This window comes from Rhinolophus sinicus, chromosome 3, assembly GCF_057876585.1.
Source record: "Rhinolophus sinicus isolate RSI-liver-muscle chromosome 3, RSI-T2T, whole genome shotgun sequence".
In the NCBI taxonomy this organism is placed as follows: Eukaryota; Metazoa; Chordata; class Mammalia; order Chiroptera; family Rhinolophidae; genus Rhinolophus; species Rhinolophus sinicus.
This window is the reverse complement of record NC_142503.1, coordinates 144,714,478-144,739,544: the sequence shown is the minus strand read 5'-3', so window position 1 is coordinate 144,739,544 and position 25,067 is coordinate 144,714,478. Positions and strand designations below refer to the sequence as shown.

At 38.2% G+C, this 25,067-nt stretch overlaps 1 protein-coding gene across 5 annotated transcripts in view; it reads left to right on the top strand.

Moving 5' to 3' along the window:
- The window catches only part of ATP8B4 (ATPase phospholipid transporting 8B4 (putative)), a 193,373-nt gene that overhangs the window by 6,103 nt on the left and 162,203 nt on the right, over positions 1–25,067 (top strand). For 4 of the 5 annotated variants that reach the window (XM_074327761.2, XM_074327758.2, XM_019730670.3 and 1 more), the window contains 2 exons: positions 1,918–1,990; positions 16,859–16,917. In XM_074327761.2, coding sequence (XP_074183862.2) covers positions 1,963–1,990; positions 16,859–16,917 — 87 coding nt within the window. In that variant the 5' untranslated portion in view covers positions 1,918–1,962. Of the gene's footprint in view, positions 1–1,917; positions 1,991–16,858; positions 16,918–23,591; positions 23,726–25,067 lie in introns of those variants that run through there. The other variant, XM_074327763.2, reaches the window with a different exon arrangement.

Sequence of the window (25,067 nt, the reverse complement as noted above, 5' to 3'; positions counted from 1 at the left end):
AGGGGTGCCCAGGAGGATGGGGACCAGCCAAAGGAAGGGGGGAGCCAAGAAAGCCATGATGACCACAAGTTTGGGGTGATATAGGACATTCTGGTACTTGGGGCTGGGGTATGGGAAGGGATAGTAGCTAAAAGGGAAGTGTACTTTAGCATCTGGAAGACCTTGTTCCATTCTTCTTAGCAATTGAGGACATCAATCATTCTTTCATTTAGCAAATGTTTGTTGAGCATTACTATATGCCTAGTATGCATTAGATACTGGAGATCCAACTATGGACCAGACAGATGAGGTCTCTGCCCTGCTGGAGTTGGTGTGGACTAATGGGGAAACAGCCAATATAATAGGCAAATATGTTCTAGAGTGATAGGGACTCTGAAATGGGAAGTTCTGGATTCTGTGGGAGCATACAGGAGATGATTCTATCTCTGATTTGGGAGATTAGGGGAAGCCTCCTAGAGGAAGTGATGTATGAGCTGATATTGGAAAGATGAGTAGGAGATAGTCAAGTGTTGTTTAACAATGGGGTTAGATGGTAACAGGCAGAGGGAAGAGCATGTGTGGAGGCCCTCAAACAGAAAGAAGTATAGATGTGAGGGGGTGCAAGGAGAAATGGAGGCCGTGAGGAGAGTGATGAGAAATCAGGATAGAAAGATGAGTAGGGACCAGGTTGCAGAGGGTCCCAGGAGTCATGTTAGAATTGCATCTTTTTTCCTAAGGCCAATGGGAGATAATTGGTAGGTTTTAATTATGGACATGACCTGATGTCATTTATCTTTTCTGAGGATGACTCTGGCTTCAATGTGGACCCTGGTCTGGCTGTGCCCTCAGTAGGCTGTTGCTTTTCCTGGAGGTTGTGGATGGGAACTCATGGATCTGGGGGCATGACAGGGACCTATACTGGTTTCAGGCTTTTCAGACTCTGAGAGGTTTGTAGTGGAGCCATTGGTGTTGATGAAATTCCTCTGCATCTTACTTTCTTGTAACTACTAAGCCATAAGCATTGTTCTTCCTCTTTTTTTGCTCTCCATATGATTAACCAGCTTTTTAAAGTATGTTTACTGTATCCTGTCACACCACTTCTTTGAGCAGAAAGCAAATAAGTAATTTCTCTTGCTAACTAAAAGAGTATGCATTTAGTACCTCTGCTCAGCTTGTCATGTGTTTGCTAAGGTGCCTGAAAATTCATTTTCATGGTCTTCTGGGTTCTAAGTGTTTGAAGTCACTTGTTTTCCCCTTTATTTATTTATTCTAAATCTTTAATAACGTTACCATATGAAGAAAATTAGACCACACGTAGGGGAAAAAAAGAATCATGACATTATTCTGGCTGTTTTGGTAATTACCTGGGGAATACTATATACTCAAGAATAAACTAATGAAAATTTGGAATTGCATTTTGTTTCTCTAGAGCCTGGCCAATAATCTCCTCTCATATTTAACTCCCACAGTTGAGTAGTGGTTCCCAGCTCTGGCTGTTGAAAGGAATCACCTATGGTACTTGAATAAAAGGCAGAGTCTTATATAAATGTCTAATCATTGTGTTGTACACCTGAAACAAATACAATATTCTATGTTAAGTATTTTTTAAAAAGAGGCAAATCCTGGAGCTTCACCCCTGAGATATTCTAATTCATAGGGTTTGGGATTTATTAGAAAATTTGTCTCAATTTAAATGCCAAATTGAAAATAGCACCCTTGTGCTTACCTCAAGTTGTCCTCTATAGCCTCTATAATAAATTATAGAATTACTTTTATCTAGTTATATTTAAGCCGAACACATGGAATCTGCTGTTCCTTATTGTGCCAATGACTTCCTAGTCATCTAGATTTGACTAGAAAGAAAGCTTAAGGATGGAAATGTATGGTTAATGAGCATTTTTCAAACGCTAATGTTATCTACTTTTCTTGTTTTCTTAGGTAGGCCAACTGCTGAGGCCCAGTGAAAGGTAATCAAGTGCAATAATGTTCAGCAGTAAAAAGAAATCACTTGGTAAGTGTTGAGTTCTTCAGATGATACAAAGTGAATATGATTTTTAAATTAAATTATATTTTATTTTGCAAAGGCGTCATTTATGTACAAAACCCACACAGATCTTAAGTGTTCATTTGATGAGCTTTGACTACTGCGTATACCTATGTACCTACTGCCTAAAAACAAGATATGGGACATTGCTATCACCCAAAACGTTCCCTTGTGCCCTTTTTCATTTATTCTCCCCGCACTCCATACAACCATCTTCTTTCTATCAGATTAGCTTTACGTGTTTTTGAAACTGACATAAATGAAATAATACGGCACTTATTCTTGTGTCTTGCTTCTTTTACTCAGCATAAGGCTTTTTGACGTATATCCATATAGTTGCAAGAATAAATAGTGCCTCATGTTTTCTTTCAAAGCAACATTACATTATATGAATACACCAACATTTAACACTAAGCTCTCTCAGAAATAATTTTGGTTCATGATGACAGGAAACACATGTGGTTTTCTTGTTTGGCTAATTGGTCTAGCTGAGCAGCGTTAACAATAGTTCTGTTTCTTTAATACAGCATCCTGGCCAAAGAGTATTGATGTTCTCTTTTGTCTCTAGTTAGTCAGTGACAGAGTATTATGTAATTTTCCCTTCAATGCACATGTGTTTAATTTATTACTGCTATTTTCTTTATATTTGACCATAGACTTTTTAGAGACTAAAGGCTGGATTAGAGTTTACCTAATGCCTTGTTCCTCCATCTAATAACATCTCTGACAGGTGATTAACTTACCTCGATAGGCAGTTGTTTCATGGTGCAATCCATTCCCTTGTTGGACACTTATTTATTGCAATATTTAGCTTCATAATGAGCTGAAATCTGTCTCAATGTAGTTCCCACCCAGAGGTCGTTAGTTCTACCCTCTGGGGCAATGCTTTCATATTCTCAGTACTAACCTAGAGTTTAGAATGACTGTCATCATTTTTTCTTTTTCAAATGAAATTATTTATTTATATCAAATCACTAGTACAGTCTTAATACTGTAAACATAAAATTAACCAGCTTTAACTGGGACAAGTTTCTAATAGGATTTATTGTTGTAGGTTCTGATATGTTTCGGTGACTTGGGTGGGTCTTTATCTGCTATGGCATTGATTTGCAGAGAAAGCTGAGGCCAGTCCCTTCCTCTTGGACTTGTTACAATGGCCGTGTGACTTGAGGGAGTGACATTTGTGTCACCATCATTTGCAGCATCATAATTGTGAATGATGCATCTTGAGGTTATATTAGTTCCTGTAGATCTGGTAATAGTCTGGAGTGCTTTTATAACATAAAATATTCACCCATTTATGCAGTCAGTCAACAAATGTTTTTGAGCCCCTGTGGTATGCTAGGATAGTGCCGACCTTTCTTGACTTGAAGTAGCTTTTTAGTAATTAATACAATACATATATCCTCACACAATTGTTAAGTTTACAGTAGCAATAACTTAAAAACAGTTTACTAAACATCATTACAAGTGGTGTATTTGCCAGAGGAGCACAGACTAGAGACCTCCTAATCAGCTTGGAGTTGTCAGGGGAAAAATCATGCAGAAGTGGTATTTTACCTTAATGAGATATTTAATATCTGCAGCATTTAATTAAGGTGTACTCACACTTATATAAACACAACATCATCAGGAAGTCCGCCACGGTGTTGTGGGAAAACAATAATTTTCTTCCAGATATGCTTTATTATTTATTATCTCTATATTTGTATAAGTCTCACATTCTTCAAGATGTGAAAAATTCCAGCTAATTGACTCAAATCTTTAAATATGAGGATTACAGTCTATTTTCTGTTGGTTCTTTGTAATTCACCCTTTCTGTGTCGCTCGATGGGAGGCCCACAACAATCATTTTAAAGTATGTATGTGCTTTTCTATTCTACAAAGCAATCAGGAAGAGTGTTGTTCATGTATAAAATACCTAATTAAGACTTTATGTAGTTTGGTAATATGGGAAGCAAAAGAGGTAGATAATTAAAGGCTTTCTTTAAACAAGCTAAAGCTGTTTTGGACTCCAAAATGTGCGGGTTGTGGAGTCAGCACACACCACTCCACAGGGAAGTCCTTTAGTGTGTTTATGGGGAGTGGGGTGGGAAAAATCAGACCAGGGTCACATTATGTCTTTCGTGGGCCCTTCCTCCAAAAAATGCTGAAAATTATATTTTACGATTGTGGGTACAAAGACAAATATAATCCAGGTTGAATTCATTATTACGTGTCCATTATTATTACATATGTTTTTTCTTCTGACTTTAAAAATATTGTGAAAATTTAAACTTTTTTGTAATAAAAAAGTATTGTGGGCCCCAGACACTGCATCTACTGTGCCTACAAATGAGGCCATTCTTTGGCTGAAGTTTATATACCTGCTTCTCAGGCATTTTTTTGAGCATATACTATGTAGCAGGTACTGGGTTGGTCCTGCAATAGAGGATTGGTGATAAAAATGATGCATAAGACATGGAACCTCCACTTACAGGTACCACATCAATGCCTAGAAAAGTACATGTATGTGTGTTAGTATGTGCGTTTAAAGAGTTTTATTCTCCTTGGGTTTATCACTTATGGAACAATAGCAACAAATCCAAAAGCTGTTTTTCAAGTCGTTTTGCAGTTACACTTGTGAAGGAATTAGTTTTCGTTTGACCTTGCTTTTTGTCTACTATAGTAATTTGTCTGTAAAATTGGATCTTTTTTTCCAAACTCATCGATTTTCTTAGTTTAACTAAAAATGTTGCCAATGAATGAAGTGCCAGTCATCACTGCCTGTCAGTGACATACGTAAGACAGTGCTGATTTCATAAAATCTCTCTCGTAACTTTGGGGTTAGTATTTGCTAGTGAATTCTCTGCTACATTTTAATGACTATTGGTGTCCAGAGAGGAAAGGGCATGGGGAATTTTCTTTGGTACTACCAGAGCAAAGGTCCATTTTCTGGATCCCAGCACCATCTGACATAAGGCAAAGGGTGATGGGGGAAAATTACAGAGGAAGAGCTAATGATCTTAGCCCTTGTGGCTAAAATATTTTTAAAAAACATAATGAAAACACACTTTTAGTTCTGCTCTGAGGGACTTGGAATGGAAAATAACAGTGAGGTGAGCTGAAGTTTAAGCTTCCTTAGCTTCATGGTAAGTATGCTTCTGGTAGAGATTTGAGGTCAGGAGGGTAACAGGGGTGGATGGATGTGTGAAGATCAAGCAGGACCCTGAAGGCTTTTGTAAGAACTCGCTTCTTTGAGATGAAGAAACATGGGACATTTTGAGCAGAGGAAACATAATTTTTGTGGTCGCCAGAGTAATGCCCTCTGCCCGCAAAACTCCCATGTCCTAATCCTTGGAACCTATAAATATGTTACCTTACACGGTAAAAGGAACTTTGCAGATGTGATTAAGTTAAGGATCTTGAGATGGGAAGATGATCTTAGATTATTCAGGTGGGCCCCATGGAATCACAAGGATCCTTGTAAGAAGGAGACACGAGGGGCAGAGTCAGAGATGTGACAATGGAAGCAGAGGTCAGAGCGATGTGGCTGTGAGCCAAGGAAAGCAGGGAGCCTCTAGAAGCTGGAAAAGGCAAGAAACAGAGTCTCCCCTAGAGCCTCCTGAAGGAACAGAGTCCCACTGAAACACTTTGAGTTTAGCCCTGTAAGATCCATTTTCTGACTTCTGACTTCCAGAATAAGAGGATAATACATTCGTATTGTTTTAAGCAACTAAGTTTGTGGTGATTTGCTAGCGCAACAATAGGAAATGAATACAACTGTAAAAGGATCATTCTTGTTGCTCTCTTGAAATTACCTAGCTCATAGTGGGTGGGGTAGAAGCAGGGAGCACCGAGGGGAGGCTATGGCCGCTGAGGGAGGTGAGGTAGCTTGGACGAGACTGAGGGCGGAGGAGGGGGTGAAAAGAGGACAGATTTCTTTTCTTCCCTAAGTTCTGGCTCCACTATCTCTTTTAAAATATGTGTTATCTGAATCCTTCACAAATAAATGAAACGAGGATACAAATTTTCTTTTGCTCTTTTCACACTTGGTCCAATAGCCTTTTAGGAGGAATAGCTGAAGAAGAACTGGAGATGTCTTCTTGCAAAGCCCACATTTTGCCCCATCTTAGGTGGCCCAACACCCCTACCAAATTCCTTCTCTTTTCAGTAAATGACTGCAGCTCAGCTTAGATAAGGTGCTTGGCAGAACACCCTACCACACTCCACAGTTTGTATACAGCAGAAATTCCCTTCAGAGTAGCCTGGGACAAGTGAGGATGCCTTTTAACGACCCATCTGGACTTGACTTTTCTTTCCTCTGGTTTCTGTGACTCCCTAGGCCTCTCCTCTTCCTTGCTGTGTGGGTATTTGTAGGCATGTCTGCCCTTTGAAGGCGATCACTGTCTTGTTTGTTTTTCCTTCACTGCCTAGAATAGAGCCTTGCTCAGAGGAGCTCAAGAAATATTTCTGGAATAAATAAATCTCTTTGTCTTGGCTCCAGCAGATTTTATTTGCCACATGGATTCAGGGGCCTGAGACACAGAAACCAATATGTGCTAAAAACTCAATTTATAGACTCATGCATTTCAAAATGACAACCGCAAGCTTTGAAAAAAAGTTTCTCTTATAATCCCTGAGATATCAAGCAGATAAGAGATCTCCTCAGATTTCCTCTCATGTGTCCTTTTTTTTCCACTTGTTTTTTCCCCCTCTCACTTTGTGAAAGGTGGCTTGCTATCTCTTGGATGGCTGGAATATGTCTCACCGTGGAAAGTTAAATGTCCTCTAGCTTCTTCTAGGCACTTGTGATCCTTGGGAGGTAGATCTTGATTTCTTTTTCTTTTTCTTTTTAATGGGGATGCTGTAGAAAGATATAACTATTTTCATTCTTTACAGAAAGCATTCTGATCCTGGCCCAGTGCATAAAAATGTGATTTTTCCCCCCTATAGATAAGTACATTGTAATAGAATGTAGATAAATAAGCAGCATTCTAAAACAGTAAGTTTCGAACAGGAGTTTGGGAGAGTATTCTCAGCAAGGACTGGCCAAAGGATCCCAGGAGAAGGCAGACAGGTTCTCTAGGAAGGCCTCCTTTGTGAAACACAGAAGCCTGGAAACAATGGAATGTAAGAGATTACAGGGCCACAAGGTTCATTGGGAAGGGGCCTGTGATTTGAAGTACATCCTGGAGTAATGCATTCAACGAGAGAGGCCTCTTCTCTGTCTTCTTGATCTCCGGACACAGACACACACCAGTGTACAATTTCTCAGTCATTCAGCACAGAACCATGCACCATCCCCTTATATACAGAATTTCTTCTAAGCTTGTTTTACAAGACAGGCAGTTCGGTGCATGAATTATGACTACTACGTGATCTGCTCAGTCTTTATTTTGTTCATTTGTAAAGTGGGGCTCAGACTAATAATATGTACCAAACAGAATTGTTTTGAGGGTTGATGAAATAATGAAGGTGAAACACTTCAAATAGTAGCTAGCTTTTAACAAAGACTCAATAAATATTAGCTGTTATCATTATATCACAGTAAGCCTTAAATCTCCAGTTGTGAACCTACACTTGGAAAGCTTCATGCCAAGGGCTTCTATGAAGATTTTACTGATTTTACTTTTACTTGTAACTTGTATAATACAATTCATGGATGCTGGAAGAAGAATGAATCAATAAAAAAAATTATATATTTATTTGAGAAGCTATAGTAAGCCATGGGAGGAATAAAACTCCCAATAAATCAAAATTTCCAAATATCTGGATCTGATGAGCAAATTGGCTAGCCAAGAGGAGAACAAACTCATGGCCCTTTATTATTTATTTGAATCTCCTAACTCTGTTTCTGAGATTTTCTGTGAGGACAAGAATTAAAAAATATATATATATATATTTATGGGACAATTTTGTTTTTGCCTTGATTCTCTTTAGTTTCCTGCTTAAATGTCAATTAAGTCCCACCAGCTGCAGGTCACCACTGGGTTTCAGTAGGAAACCCCGATTTGGGACACATATTTTTTAATTGTATTAGAATGTGCTCTTGGAGTCAAATCAGGAAATCTTGGAGGCTGGGGCACTCTTTTCTTCAAAGCTCTCCCCACTCATTGTTCTTTTCTCATGTCTTTAATGAATTAGTTTGGCTCCCAAACACACAGACCAGATTGTGAAGAATGAAAGAAAATTAAGAAAGGAAAAAGCTTAAGTTATTGATTTGGCTTGAGGGGATTTTTCTGAGATTTCTGACCCAACCCCCAAAACCACCACCACCACCACCAAAACCCACATGATACTCCATGTTTAGAGACATTCTTCAGCGTTTGGATTGGGACCAATCTTGCTGAGGAAATATCAGTGCATGCCATTAGCATTTTGTACAGAGACCCCAAATTCTCCGTGCTTCATCATTTCATGACTTTGGGGATCTAAAGCCAATTGCCTGAAGGCTTTCTCCTAAACCACACTTGACGAAGGGCAAAATACTCTGGTGTTAATCGAAGAAAGACACTCCTGTTCATTACCGAGGAACTCATAGTTGTGATCACTCACGGGTCCTAGTGGAAGCCTCCTAAACCTTGCGCCTACTCTTGGTCTCGTTAACATAGCTGCTGCATTCATTAACTGGTCTTACATACTAAGGTGTTCCCAGGCAAACTAAGAAAAAAAGATGTAAATGATTTTATTCTCTTGCCTATCCAGTGGAAGCTGGATAATGTTTAATTTATTAATTATGAGGGAGAAGAGTCCAGATTGGGAGCTGGATGTTGCCTTTAGAGGATCTGGAGTAGAGTCAAGGGGTGTTTGCCAGTTTCTACTGAAAATATTCAGAAAATTACTTCAGACCCTCTTCAGAAATAATAACCTAAGCAACTTTAAGACTGACTATCCAAGCTTGGGTGATTTCTTTTTTTCACCTTTTATTTGCCATTTTGTTGTTGTTTTAAAAAGAGTTATTTTTTGTTTTTGTTTTTGTTTTTTGTATTTTTTGTTTACAAGGTGCTTTGCATGTATTTTTCTCACTTAATGATGGCAACACAAAGTGGCATTATTTTACTGAGGAACCATAGGTAAGGAGAGACCATAAGTTTAAATGTGCTCACACAGATAGTTTGGTGGAAGGAGATCTTGGGTCTCTTCCTCAAGATCCAGACCTCTTTTTCTTATATGAGAGTTCTTTCATCAAACTCTCATTTTTATAGGTCCAAAAATTCTTGCTAGCATGGGAACAACGTCTTGACTGCAGTTAAAAATTTTCAGTAGAGTAGTGTTATTTCTTTCCCATCTTTTAAATCTGTGTCTTAGTGATCTGATAACACTTTTGGATTTTCTAGATGCATGTCTTTCTTCCAAAGAAAAAGACAAGCATACATGCAAACATAAGTGAATATGGTTTTATTATTTGAAATCAGGATTGACACAAACAAGCCATCAGCTCTATCAGATAATTATTTTTGGGGAGGGAGGGTGTAAGTAATCCTGAAACAAAATGTTCCCTAACATTTAACTGATTTATAAATGACTTCATGAAATCAATGAGGTACCCTCATTTAGTTATCTTGGATCATACAATAAGAATCACATAGTTCAAATATTCTATAAGTGCTTCATTGATACTTTATTTGATTGAGGCAAACATCAAATTATATTGGCCTTTATAAGTCTTGGGGACTGAAGGCTATATCCATCACCCTACATGGATTTTGAAGGCTTAATTACCTACTTTTCTATATTCTGGAGCAGATTCAAAACAAGTGTCTAAGATAATTCTTTCTGCTCATGTCTATTCCTTGGCTAATTGAAATGGTGAAAAATGACTTCCTATCCAGACATATGTCTTTGTTAGTCTCCTCAGCTGTCACAAAAGAATGCTAACACTATTACCAGCTTGATCTTTTGTTTTATGGATCTGTGCTTAGCTAGCAACACAGCATAGCAGCCCTCTAGGTATTTTCTGGGAAATTCAATCTCAAGTTCACAGGCATTTAATATTTAACACAAGTGCAGTTGAGAGAAATGATAATTAAGATGATTGCTCAAAGGACATGTAGTTCATTTGTTCATCTAAATATCCTAAAATACATTCCTGAATTTAATCAGCTCAGCAGTGACTGAGTACAGAGACTCTCATTGGGTCTTCTGAATTGTGTTTGGGATGATATCCCTAGAGCTGTTGCTCTAAAAAACTCATTTTATATTCTTTATATCATACAATGACTTCTTTGTGAGGATTTGTTAGAGAAATTATTGTTTAAGCCAAGAATGAATACACACTTGTACTTGTCCTGAGAAATTGGTTTATTTTTACTTTATAGGCCATGAAATAAAGGGAAATAGACAGATCTTTCATTTTTCTGTAGAATTTGTAGCCTGCCTGGAACAGGTGTGTAGGTCATCATGTCAGGCATTTTTATTTTCATTGTTGACTCAAGGATCGTCATCCTTGCTTCTATATTTTCTTCCACTACACTTTACTTTTAAAATTTAAACTGTTACTTTTCCTATTACATATTCTTGAGTAGTTATTTTGGAGATGGTATTGCATGTATACGCTCTTGCATGTCTAAAAATGTTTTTATTGCCCCTTCACAGCTGATTGATTATTTGGCTGGGTATAGAATTCTAAGTTCAAAAACATTTTTCCTTAAAACTGTAAGGCATCATATCACTCCAATGTCCTCTATCATCCTTATTGCAGAAATTTCATGGTCTAATTCTTGTGTCTCTGAGATTAACCAATTATTTTTTCTTCTGGAAGTTTTTAATATTTTCTCTGTTTTTCGAGCTCAAAATTTTATGAAGATCTGTGGGTCCATTTTCATCCATCCCCATTGACACTTGCTGGCCCTTTCACTTTGAGGAATTATGTCTTCCTTTGGTGCAGAGAAATTTCTTCTATTTATTTGATTATTCCCTCCCATCCATTGTTTATGTTCCCTTCTCCTAAATTTTCCTTTCACATTTTTCTCCTCATTGTCATATATATATATTTCTTCAATCTTATTTTTCATTCTACCATATAATTTGTCCATTAAATATTTTTAATTTCCAGGAACTTTTTCTTGCTCTCTGTTTTCTTTGTTCCTATCAACTTGTTCTTCTTTCATGGATGCCACATTTTTTTGAATATCTTCAAGGTACTAATTAGAATTAAAAAGAAAAACAACCCTTTTCCCCATGTGTTTTCAGCATTAACTCTTCCCCTTGCATCCTTCTCCTTTGTGCTATTAGTTTTTCTCATATTTCTGGTTACTTATGGTTGATGGTTTGTATTTACAAATGAAAGACTATATGGATTAGTGCAGTTGCAAAGGTCTTTTGCCCTGCCAAACCTTTCCTTTAAATAGGAAGGCCAGTGATTTAGCCAGTTCACAGAGAGGCTTTTCTTAGTCTGTTTTAGCTGCTCTAACAGAATACCATAGACTGGCTGGCTTACAAAACACACAAATTTATTTCTTCCAATTCTGGAGCCTGGGAAGTCCAAGATCAAGGCATCAGCAGACTTGGTGGCTGGTGAAGGCTTGCTTCCTGGTTCATAGGCAGCTATCTGCTCGCTGTGTCCTCACATGGTGGAAGGGGCAGGGAGCTCTCTGGGGCCTCTTTTATAAGGGTACTAATCCCATTCATGATGGTTCCACCCTCATGACCTAATTACCTTCCAAAAATGCCCAAATACTATCACACTGGGGATTAAGTTTCAACATATGAATTTTCAGGTGATACAAACATTCAGTCTATAGCACTGTGGGTTAGCCAGGAAGTCTGGTAAATCCCACACCTGCCTCAGAAAGACAGGCGTTCCTAGGGTCTGAGTCTGCCATAACAGCTGTGTTGGTTCAGAACTGCTTCTCTCTTAGGCCTGAACACACACCCTTGGTTTCCTCTCCAGGCATGGTGCCTACTCTCTTTAGTGGGCAAGGAAGGAGGGTATGGTAGGGACCAGTGGCTCATTTATTATTTAATTATTCTGGTGATGCTCGAAAACTAAGGTGATCAGATAATTTATTTTCCAAACTGGGACACTTTTGAGACTGAAAGGGGACCCTATTAATTATTTTGCTAAGACAATAGGCATAAACTGGGACTGTCACCCTGTCTACAACACACTCTCAATCTTTGTATTTATTGACTGAATTTGGAACTCCTCTGAGCTCCACTGGGAAGACGACTCTTCTAATTCTTTTGGCTAGAACTATTCCCATCCTTTCCTTTCTTTTTTGTCAACTTGATCCCATCTCATTTCTGTTTTATTTTCTAGAATTTCTTTAAAATTTATGAAGCTCTACTAACCCCTACTCTTATTTTCTAGCACTGTTTTGTTGTTATTCTTTTTTTATTTTATTATTTATTTATTTATTCATTTTAAAATATTTTTATTGGGGCAGAGAAACAGGACTTTATTGGGGGAACAGTGTGTGCTTCCAGGACTTTTTTTTTTTTTCCAAGTCAAGTTGTTGTCCTTTCAGTCTTAGTTGTGGAGGGCGCAGCTCAGCTCCAGGTCCAGTTGCCATTGCTAGTTGCAGGGGGGCGCAGCCCACCATCCCTTGCGGGAGTCAAACTGGCAACCTTTTGGTTGAGAGGACGCGCTCCAACCAACTGAGCCATCCGGGAGCTCAGTGGCAGCTCAGCTCAAGGTGCTGTGTTCAATCTAAGTTGCAGGGGGCACTGCCCATTGTCCCTTGCGGGACTGGAGGAATCGAACCAGCAACCTTGTGTCTGAGAGCCCACTGGCCGATGTGGGAATCGAACCGGCAGCCTTCGGAGTTAGGAGCATGAAGCTCCAACCGCCTGAGCCACCAGGCAGGCCCTGTTATTCTTTAAAATATATATATATATATTTTTTCTGTCATTTCAGTGGGATGTGAGAGGGAAAGGAGGTAGAAAGACATACTCAGTTTGCTACCTTGAACTGAAAACTCTTTTACTCCACTTTAAGTATATGCTAGTTTACTATATTATATATCTGTGTGTATCACTTTACTCCTATTTGGAATCAGACAACTCAGTGATAACAATTGGGCAGCAGTGAAGTTACATTGGTGAATCATAAATTCCTTGGTGAGTACTTTCCTTTCATTATTCTCACATCTGGAAGGTAACCATGACGCCTGTGAAATATCAGGCATTAAGTCATTGAACCTCTGAGCAATTCTCAATGAAAGTTGCTTACGGGGGAAATGTTTTTAGCTTCTTCTTCTTGCAGGATATGAATCATTGCCAAGAGGCACCCATTGTCATAGGACATGAAAGAATGTCAATTCCTGCAAAGACAATTCAGGCCTTGCTAGGTAGGTTAAAGGCAGAAAATTGTAGGGATTGAGAACCAAGGCCAGAATTTTGCAGTGCTTAGTGAAGGAATAGAAAATCTTCTGTCAGAATTTACCCATGAAACCTCAGTTCAGAAAGATAATACTTACTGGAAGTACTGAAGCAAAGATGAAAACTTAATAATAAGGATTTAGAAGCAAAAAGAACACTTCCTGGCTCTAACAAGATCTCATGAGACGAGAGCAATGTGGATACCAGAAGAAGAGCCAAACTTTCTTAATACAGAAATTATTCCTTTGGCCACTGGGAAATTGCTATTCTCAGCCATTGTGGGGAAGGTGAATACATGGAGACACTGGACAGGAGTCAAGATTTTGGTGTTTGGAGTGAGTAAAATTAGGTACAGAACTATAGAATTCTGTACTTGCACATGCTTCATATAAACGTGAAATTAAAAAATGATCACCTATATGTATATGATCTGAACTAAAGCCAATTAATGAACAAATTAGCGTATCTGATTTTTGATTTACAGCTAAAATTAATCTGTAAGTTACATACAGGATGCCAGTGGACAAGGTTAATCTTTGTCATGTAGAAGAGAGCCCTCCACCCTCTTCATTGTTTTCCTGTCAGCAGTTTTACTATGCCTGAGTTAAGGTAGGGATGTATAAACAAATCATCTAGCTTTTAAAGCTTTTAAGTGTCCTCACCCTCCAAAATACCATTTGGGGTTTTGATATTTTTGGTCTTTGTTGGGGAATCGGCAAGAAAGACAGGATGGTACTTTTATAGCAGAGTTCGAATTATTTCTTCCAGGGGATATTTGGTTGACAGGTTGCTTCTTGGTGGGTTCTGGATTTCAGAGTTATCTCAGGTGTCATCAGCTGTGGACATCAGTCCAATATTGTTCTAATCAGCAATCAGGTGAGCTAGACTGGGAAACAGGAACAATCATAGGGACCTGACTTCATTAGATGGATAAGAAGGAAGCCATGTAAGTGGATGTCAAACATAAATACTCTACAAATGGCAGAGATCCAACCAACACCAAGGACAGGGTGTCATTTGTCAGGAGCAGTACTCAGAGGTGAACTTCATACTTGGAAGTTGAGCCATAGGGGCTCTAGAGACATTTAGAGTCCCCTTGGACTTTTGGGAAAAAGTAGGCAGTTCTTACAATTCATGGTGCCAGGCATATAGGGGGTGGGTTTGAAGATATGTTCATTTCTTGCTCCCATCCCTCTTCATCTCCCTCATCTTTCTCATCTCCCTGCTACTTCCACTTCTCCTTATCTTTGCTTTCCTCTTGGTCTTCCTTCTCCTATCCCTGATATGTGCCTCCAACTTACTTTCCACCATCCAGTCTCCTGTATCTCTATGGTTGTATGTACCTTCTCTAAATTCAGACTCTTAACCCTACCTTATACTTTTTCTCACATATAATGTGCACAGGTGGAGAATTGTGGGATTAAGAGACTCCCAGGTGAGATGGTGAAGTCATTTCCTATGAGAATCCAGCATTGACATCTGGTGGTACTTGCTGACCTCCTTCCCAAAGCTTTTATTATTCCACCATTACCCTTTTGTCAGCTCTGGATTTAGTAAACATTGAGTAAGAACTTCCTACCCTTACCACAAAAATATGCTCTACTGGTATTTCGGGGGCACTAGCTTTTCTTGCCCTCTACAAGTTTTAATTTCTGCACTGTCATACTCTTTGGGTTTGTTATCCTTTGATTTTGTTACTTATCCTGGTGTTTGCACTTGCTTTCAGGCAATGTAGAGGTGTCCCCCGGCAGAAGCCGTAAAAATCAGGGCACCAGAGAAGGGTATATAAGATTTTTTTCTGTAAGATACCAGCGAGCTGGAATGAGGCAGAGGGAGAGTGCCAAGATTGTGTTCAGCAGCCTTCGTTCCCCTAGAGCCCCTCCATAGGCCCCTATAAATGCGCCAAATCAGAAGCCTGCCCCTCAGGCCAAAGCTATGGACAAGCAAATAGGCCGCTTTCTCCGCAAGACTGGGGGTGTGTTTTAACCTGCTACCTGTGCAGTGCCCTGAAGGTGGCAGTCTGCCAAGAATGGAATCTCTGATTGTTACATTCTCATGGGACCCAGGAATACAAGCTCCCCTGGCCTCCAGAGCCAGGTGATCAAGGGGTGACCCCTGGGTGGCAGCTGCAAAAACAGGGTCATCAAATGTAACAACCCGGGCACCAGATATGTGTAGAAACTCTGCTCTGGGAGATACTGGTGTTCTGGAACATGGCAGAGGGAGAGTGTGAAGATAGTGCCCACTAGCTGGAGCAGGCAGAGGGGGAGAACAAAGATGGCACCTGCCGAATAAAATGAAAAAGAAAACAAAAAAGAAAGCAAGAAGAAAAAGAGGAAGGGGCTGCAGGGGGAAGATGGCTGGCTTTAGTCAGGTAGAGGGAGAACAGGAAGATGGGGCCCGGTAGTCGAGAGAGTACTACTCCTCAGGTCAATGCTTTAAAGTGAGCAAGTGAGTCTTTTTCATATAAAGTCTGGGTGCTTTCAAAGGGCTGCTTCTGCCTTGGGCCCTGGGGTGGGCGAGTCTGCACAGGCCCTTTATTGCCAGTCCTCAAATCACCATAGTGGTGCAGTCTTGTGGGTGTGAACCCCTTTGGTCTTCAAAGCAAGATGTTTGGGGCTTGTTTCTCAGGTGCTGGTCTTAAAAGTTGGCATGCCTGGTGTGGGATATGAACCCTTTGTTCCTCAAGGAGAAGCTCCAGTTTTGAGTTCCCTCCCAATGGTGGGTCGGCACACGAGGGTTGGGGTTTATGGCGTTTGTGTCTCAGCCTCTCCTACCTGCTTCGATGTGTTTTCCCTCTGGTTTGCCTGATGTGAAGGGGTCACTCTGCTAGGTTTCAGGGTTTTTTTCCTGAGGAAAATTTTCCATATATAGCTGTAGATTCCAAGTGTCCATGGGAGAAGGTGAATTCGCAAACTTCCTACAGCACCATCTTGAGCCAGAACTCTGCCTTTGCTTTCAGAAGAGATTTTATTTTTTGGCCACTTCCAGCTAAAGGCAGGTCTGAGTCTCCAGACGATGTGACATTCCTCTCAAGAAGCCTGGGTTGTTTAGAAATATCACCTTTGGCTCCATGACCATAAGGTCAGTGATGTCACTGGACATTTTAGTATGCTTTTGGTTGGCTATGTTATATTTTGTGACGTTGTAGCCAAAAAAAAAAAAAAAAAGTCCCTTCCCAGGGTGGCGTTTGACTTTTAGCAGCTCTTTCTCCTTTAGGAACTACTTGAACTTAAGAGAAAATGTCTTTGTGGAGCTGAAGTGATGTAGAAATTGGAGACACATACTGTTTTGCTTTATGGCTGGCATCAGAAAGACAATGAGAAACATTTCAGCTTTCCATTTTGAGACTTTCCAATACATGTTCCAACATTTAGGCTGGAAAAAAACCAATGCCCTTCAAATTTCAAAGGAAAGAATTCTTGCAACCTTGATGACAATCAAAGTAACCTAAGTGATGTTAGTTTAATGAGTTATATGTTTCTTTGGGTTGAAAATTTAATTTCATACCTGATTTCTCTTTCTCTTTAGAAGTGGAACGGATTGTGAAAGCCAATGATCGTGAATATAATGAAAAGTTCCAGTACGCAGTGAGTAAAACACACACAGCACATACATGTGCTAGGTCTTACCTTAAGGACAGTAGGAGTCATGCCTTCCAGAACTTTATGACTTCGCTAAAAACTTTCTTTGTTGAGCCACTTTAATAGCAAGGCATAAAATGTTTCTATAAATACAGATTTTAGTAATGTTTATACACTTATTTTTATTCTGCAGTAATAGTGGTTGGTATTCTTATTGGTATGGAAAGAAGATGAAATATCTTCTTTCTCAAGAATTCATGCTTAGTTCATTTTGGTGCCCATTTGGGCACTAGAATGCATAGAAATAATATGCAAATGGGTCTCTGTGATAATATTTGGTGACAGAAGTGGTGGTAGTGGCTGATGGGTGATGATGAATGGCATTTGGGGGATTTTTCTACAAGCAACTCAGGCTGAATGTGGAAAAGTATATGTAGGAGAAATTTCCTAGCTCCTGAATGATTGTATTTACCAAGTGAGCAGTGAGGATGTTAGTTAAAATGTGTTCACTTTAAGCTTGTACTTAACTGTTTTTTTTAAATGAGGGTTTTCTTTATTTGCGTAAGAAATAATTATTGTCTACTAAGTGTCTGGCACTGTTCTAGAAACTTGGGATACATTGGTGAACAACTTCGTGAATTCTATCATGGGCCATCATAAAGATCTCATCTTTCTATGATTCAACCTAAATTGCTGCATAGTCTTTTATAAGCTCTAAGAAAGACAACTGGTGGAACTGATTCTGTAGGTGACATGTGGCTTATACAACCTGCTGTAAGTTTGAGTGTGCCAGCACATTAATGAGAGAAAGTCTCAATTCAAAGAGGGGTTTGATAGCTATTACAGCATAGAAATGTGAGTATCAAGGGACAAATGTTGGCAGTGTAGAGAGAATTTTGGCCCACAGATCATCTTTAGTATTTTATTTGTATTGGTAAGTCTTTCCTGTATATGGGAATGATTTGGGTTATTGCAATTTGATACTATTAAATGTTCAACCGAGGTAGCTAACACCTCCTCTTTTCTCATACCGTGCTTATCAGGTAAACTTGTGATTATAATTTGATGTTCAATATAAGTTTCCCTACAGGGAGTCAATACAATGTCTCTTTGACAGATTTCTCATTGCAAAGTAATATATTGGCATTCTGATTTTGTTCATCAATTTTGTAAGCTTGGTTAAAGTAAGTCTGCCCTTGAGAGAAGGCATCACCCTCAGGAGGCAGATGAACATTCTTAACCTGAGAGAGGGAGGGACTATAATATTCCATGGTGATTAATACCACTCTGTGTGACTTCCTGACATTTAGTCATTTAGTCCTTCTGGTCATCACCAGAATTGGCCCCAGGCCTTTCTAGCCATTCTACAGCTAGTCCGTTAACTACAGAAGGTGACCCTTGAAAGCCTAGACTATCAAACCCTAAGTCAGAGGTGTAGATGAGTATATTTTAAGACCCTGGGGGAAAAACAGTAATAAGCAATCTACTATAGGGTAATTATGTATTGAAATATTGGCTGTTACTTGTTTTCTAACATACAAGAGTTTTCATTCTGTGAGTAGTAACTCTATAAGGAAAGCCATGTTTTATTTGCATTTTGTAAGATGATACAGTCTTCTGTATTTACAGTTATTTTTATTAAATTATGAATATTTCAAACTTACAGAAAAGTATAGGAAATAATATGACACCCATGTGTCCACCACCCAGACTGAATAGATGTTAACAATTTGCCATGATTGCTTCAGATCTTTCTTTTTTTTTAAAAAGTAATAATGTTCCAATGATACAGAGATGGTTTTCTCTTGAGCTTGCATGATACTGAACAAAAACACACAGACACGTGGCTGTGGCTGTGTTTTCTGTTGGGTTTCCAACAACGACGAGACAGTAGAAGAGTATTCTGCAGCTGCAGCAGATCAAACGAGGCAGCTCAGTCTCTGAGTTAAAACATACTAAGGAAGAACAAAACCCCATTACTGGCTGGCAAAACCAAGTATGACAACAAGAGTTGAGAAAAGGGAACTGCAGAGCAAAGAGGGGCACAGATATCCCAGGTCTGATGACCACTACTGTGGCTTGGGGATAAGCCAGGTTCTCTTAGAATGAGCATGGGTCACCAACAAGACTTGGCTTGTGGGGTCCTGAGCAGGGAACCCCCAGCAGGATGGCTGGTCATATGGTGAGCTGTGGTGCCTCTCTCAGCCTCAGTCTATTTAGCTACAAATTTGGGGTAATAAAAGTACTTACTTCATTGAGTTATTGTAAAGACTGAAGTAGAAAAACACACAATGATGCTAGGAGCTAGTCTATTAGAGATGGGATTTGAAATCTGTCCGTCTGATTTTAAGGCTTTTAAACCACTTCCTATATGAAATATCCTTTTAAGAGAGGCAGAAGCCAGGGGCCTTTTTCTTAGCTTTAAAGGATATTACCCCAATTGAAAATGGATTTGAAGAGACCCTAACAGATCCCAGGGAGAATATTCATAATAATTGAAGAAGTAATATTCTCACCTAAAGGCTGAAAAAGAAAGAGGAAGAAACTGAAACTTATTATGAAAAATATGAAAGGAGAAGTGACGAAAGCCCCTCAAATGTAGTGGAAAGAGTGTTTTGGGATAAGATAGACCATAGCTTGAATCTTTTTTCTTTCTCTCTGATTTGCTAATTTACGATCCTGATTTGTTTATTTCTCTGAACATTAGTTAGTTCATTTGTGAAATGGGGAATTTTCCTTATAGGATTATTTACTAAAGGATTAAACTCATTTATATAAAATTACAATTGATAAAAAATATATTACAGTGGCAAGACTAGCTAATATATATTAGATGCTTACTATGTACCAGATCCTGCTAAACCTTTTATATGATTTTTTCCTTTTCAACCTAACATGGTTGTGAGCAAGTACTCACAATAAATTTTAGATTCTCTACAAAGTACTGGCTAACATAAGATATCAATGATAATAAAGTTAAGAAGATACTGAGAAATTGATTATAGATGTAAACTTTTTTGCAGCAGGTAATATACCTAAAATTAGTAAATTTGTGATACTGAAGATGTGGACGTTGCTGATAAATTATGCAGATGATGAATAGCAGAGAAACAAATGTACCTAAAACAAGACCAGTACTGTGAGTGATTATGGTAGTAGAGACCCTCCCCCAACCATACGAAATAAGCCACATGGACATGATAAAAATTCAGTGAGATAAACATTGATTATCTACTCTGTGCAGAGCATTCTATGAGTTCAGGAAAATGTCCTAAAACTGTCAGCATGGATATTGACAGATACGTGGTTATCAGTGATAATAACAATAATGTTAGTGATGATAATATTAGCTTAAACGTATATATTGCTTACCATATGAAAGGCAGGACTGTAAGCACTCTACTATAATAAGTTTATTTAATCTCACTATGACTATCTGAAGAGAGTATTTTTATTATTTCACTTATATGTATGAAAACATTGAGGCACAGAGAGCTTACTTAAGTGGCTTGCTCAAGGTCACACAGCTAAATAATGACTCCCATTCTTACAGCTGTGAACCCAGCTGTGTACCAGGTGCTTTGCACATATTGTTAATCTTCCACAAAAAAGAGAAATAAAGTAGGGCTTCTTTCAGCAATTTTTCTGAGGTCACATAACTAAGAGGTGACAAAGCTGGAATTCTAATTCAGATTGGCCAGATTCCAAAGCCTTCTTTTTCCATGACACCATGCTATTCTTTTGACCAATCCTGAGAAACAAAGCAAAAACAATAACCAAAGAACAAATAAAGAGTCTCCCAAATCTCTTCTCCTTCCCTCATATACCTATGGGTAAAGTTGTTATACGCTGGAGACAAAGACAGATAAAGGAGATATAAAATTTTACAAATGTGAGGCTAAGAATGGCTTTAAATTTTATCCTTAGCATTTGTAGATGAGAACTTGGGAGAAAAATTTACACAAAGGCCAGATAAACGGTGTGATTTCCACAAGAACTGAGGCTGGCCAAGCAAACTTTTCTCTTTGAAGGCTGAAGGAAGATATTTCAGTACCTAGAGAGTCTTAATTTATCAACAAAGTTTAAAGCTTCAGAGCACATTATAGGACATAGCACAGTCTTAAAAAATGATCAAAAGTGCTTTTAAGAGATAGAGCATTTAGAACATAAACAAAAGACAAAGTTAATGATTCTAAGTGATATTAATTGGTAAATTAGACATGATATTGTGAAAACCAGAAGGTGGAAAACATAAAATTACAGAGGGATTTCAGACTGCCAAAATGTGTAAAACACAGTGGGATTGGGGAGTGGAGGGAGAGTGAGCCAAGTGCTAGAGTTATTATTCTCATTAGAAAGGAGTTCAAAGTTTTCTTGGTTAATAATAGGAATGAATAACGGAAGTAATGAAAACAGTGTTGTATTAAAATATGTAAATGTTGAAAATGTTAGAAAAATTGTGAAAGTGAGCCAAACAACCAGACTCATTATCCCTATTAAAAGGAGTTCAAAGTGAATGGTAGTAGTGAAAACAGTTGTAGTTGTATTAAAATGTGTTGATGTAAAAAAATGTCAGAAAAAGTATTAGATTAATTATAGCTGTGTTCTGACTTTGTTTAAAAATAAAGAATTGATGTTAGGAACCGTTGGTTTCCACTGGTTCTTATTCTTTCTCTTCCTCACATAGGCATAGGCACGTTCTATCCTCATTTAATTTCTTAAACTTTAACAGAATTTGAGAAGACAGGTGAACACATTTGAGCGATGAGAAAGTTATTGTGCCTCAAACTCAGAAATTTCAGTAAAGCTGCACACTTAGTAACTTTTATCTGAATGTATTTTATACACAAATGTAGATGAGAAGTTTCTAAAGGGTTGGGGTTTTCCCCCCTGAGCTTAATTATTGATCCTATTCAGGAAGTGCAGAGGCTTATATAAGTTGGTGAATATTTAATCAAATAGTTTTGCATACTTATAAAGAAAGCCTTCCATCTAAAGTTGTGATTCCAGCAGCTTAATATATTCCAATAATAGAATCTTAATATGTGTTGTTGATATTACAGTTATTGGATGAAATCTTTTGCTGCTCTCATGATTTTTGTGATTGGTAGAACAAAGACCATTTGGGTTTTCCAAAGAGTGTTCATTCAATAAGACAATATGGCTGACTCTGAGCAAGACTCCCTTCAACATGAACCCCTTCCATTGCCCTTCCACTTATTTAAATGGGACTTTGTATGTTTCTACAATCACCTCTCTTTTAACTCAGAATAAGAGGTTAAGAGTAGAGTAGAAAAATATGATCCACCATCATTTTGAGTATGTGAGCTTAGACTGGACCTCTTTAGACCCACATGATAATAATGTCTGTGTTTTTCTCAGACCAGACTGGCATAACAGTAAAACTTTATGTTCCTTTGTTTGGGGGTGAATCAATGATTGATGGTCTCTTTTATAGAACTAAAAATGATTTCTCAAATTTGATATATTTACAATGTACCTAGTGTACACCTAGCAAAATGTGTGTTTGTTGACATAATTACTCTCCAAAGTGGTTTTGAGGCAAGTACAAAGAGAAAATAAAGCTCAAGGGAATAAAGATACATGAGGAAACTCGGATGGGCAGGGTTATTTTTAGGTTGGCCTTAAAGTGCATGTTAGAAGGCCCTATTTCATAGACAGGAGATGTGTTGAAAGCTACTGGGGATATTGAGAGAGGGGATACAAATTCTGCTTTCCACCTTCAAAGAACATATAATCTACTCGAGAAGAGAAGACCAACCCATAAGAACTTGACAATAGGTAATAATGAAAAAAAATAATAAAGAAATAATAATAAATAATAAATAAGAGAAATAATAATAAAGTAATGCTAAATTCTAATTGTGTGATGTGGCCTGCAAGTATTAGGGAAATAAAGGCTCAAAGTGAGTGAAAGTGTGTGAGGAATTGCTGCCAGAGGAAATGGGAAATGATTCCAGCTGTTAGTTTATTTGTACCACTAATGTTAGGAAGGAGAGATGTGAGCAAAGTCCTGAAGCCTAGAACCTAATTGAGGGTGAGGGGTGTGTCATAGGAAATTATGGCGCAGGTGAGTGAATCCAGATTATTTTCAAAAACAGTTTGAATATCAGGCAATAAATTCTCAGGAGCTGAGGAGTAATAGAGTGAAAGAGGATTTTATTGCCCTACAGATGATATAGATTAGATATTTAAATGGCAGACCCAGGTTAATATGGAATGTAAGGTGAGGTAGAGCTGTAGATGAAAGATATCAGCTGGGAGGAGATACTTAGAGTTAGGAGAAAAATAGAACTTGTTAAAGAGTGATGACTGAACTGCGGGGGGTGGAGGTAGAAACTCACAATTAGTTAGAGACGGGAGGGGAGGGAGCCCAAGAAGGAGCAGAGAACAAGGATTGAGGAGAACAAAAAGAAGACAGAGAGATAGATGAAAGCCTGGGGGAAAGGAGCCTCTCAGGAAACAGGGAGTGTGGGTCTCGTATCTGAGGCTAGGTGCCTGTGAGGTTAAGAACTAAGGACAAACATCTTTAAATCAGAAGGAAGCAACTGGAGAACCTGAAGAAAGCAGTTTTAATTTTTTTTTTTTTTTTTTGAAGCTGGGGTTTGGAAGTCAAAGGGCAGGAAAGAAAAACATGCAAGAAAAAGGGAGTGCGGTATAGCGCACTCAATTAAGACTGCAATAAAAGAGGAGTGAAATAGAAGAAAAGCTTTCAGGCTCACTGATGTGAAGCATTTTTGAATCAACCTTCTCACAAAATTTGGCTATTCAAGTACATAAAGTCCATGGAAAGGTAAAAGTAAATATTTTTTTTGGGAGACTCTTGGGATCTCAACATGTTGGGATACGTCCCAGTCATGCTTTAATCCTCAGCCTGATGGAAAATCTGGGTTTCTCTTTCTTTTCTTCACGGGCAGTGTAGTCACACTGCCAACGTGCTGTAGATCCTCACCACTAAGCCTAATATCCAAAGCAATTTATTCACCAACCAAAGAGTACAGATGGTGACAAGCAGTGTGACAGGTTGGAATTAGTTGTGGAAAGTGCCAGTAACTTGCATTTGTTATGGGTTTATGGTTGCTGGTGTTGCGTTTTTGTATGGGGACATTACTATAGTAACAGGGGCTTTTTAGCAAACATTGAAAATGACTTCTGTTTTGTGTGCCTTTCTGTTAATATCTGTGTAAATTATTCTACGTTCTATATGACAGAGGTTTTTATTTTTCCTTTATAAATAATTTACTTGTAAGAGGAAAGATAATTTTTGGACATCTCTCAAATTCATTTTCATTCTGGATTCAAGAGTTTAAAAGACAAATATTTTATCTTTTTGACATTAGATTTATTTAAAGAGTGTTATTCTTTGGCTAAGCATTTGTCCGATTCCTTGTTCCCTTAATTTGGTTGATCTGTTGTAATCTTTTGTTTTAGTTTCTGAATTCCTATTCCTAAATGTTCTAAAATGGCACATTAAGGTAGTTTAAAAAATCCAGTTAAACTCTAAAGCTCTGAAGTGTTTGTGATTTACCTGTACCAGGCTTGAGATAATTTCAGCATCCTCATAAACTAGTTCCATCCCATCTACTTTGTGAAGTAAATTTCAAGTAAAACCACACAAATTTGGTTTATTTATTTTACTTTTACTTTCTTTATTGCAATGATATGAAACTGGAAAGTTTACAAGCAATATATAATTGGAATTAGAGGAGTTCATAAGCTAATTTTGATGTTAATTTTGGAGCTCTTTTATAGCCTACCTATAGTGAAATAGATTTAAATTAAGACTGAGCATTGAAAAGATAGAGCAGGAAGAAAGTAACTTCCTGTGTGAAGGGAGAACTACAAATACAGTTTTCTTTGCTGGCAAATGATTGTGATAGTAATCTATAAATCAACCATGTGGATAAAATTAGGCAAGTTCAGTAACAGTTGAGAGGTTAACAGAAAAACCACTAACCCCAACGGTCTCAAAGTGGTTTTTAATCTTGTTTTGTAATTTTCTTTACTGGACCGAATAGTTTGATTCTGTGAATCATATTGTTAAAAGATGGTAATTGTCATAGTTTACATTTTATAGTTGAAAGATTAATCAAATCATTCATGTTAAAAATGTAGTCTCAAATTCATGTCCACTA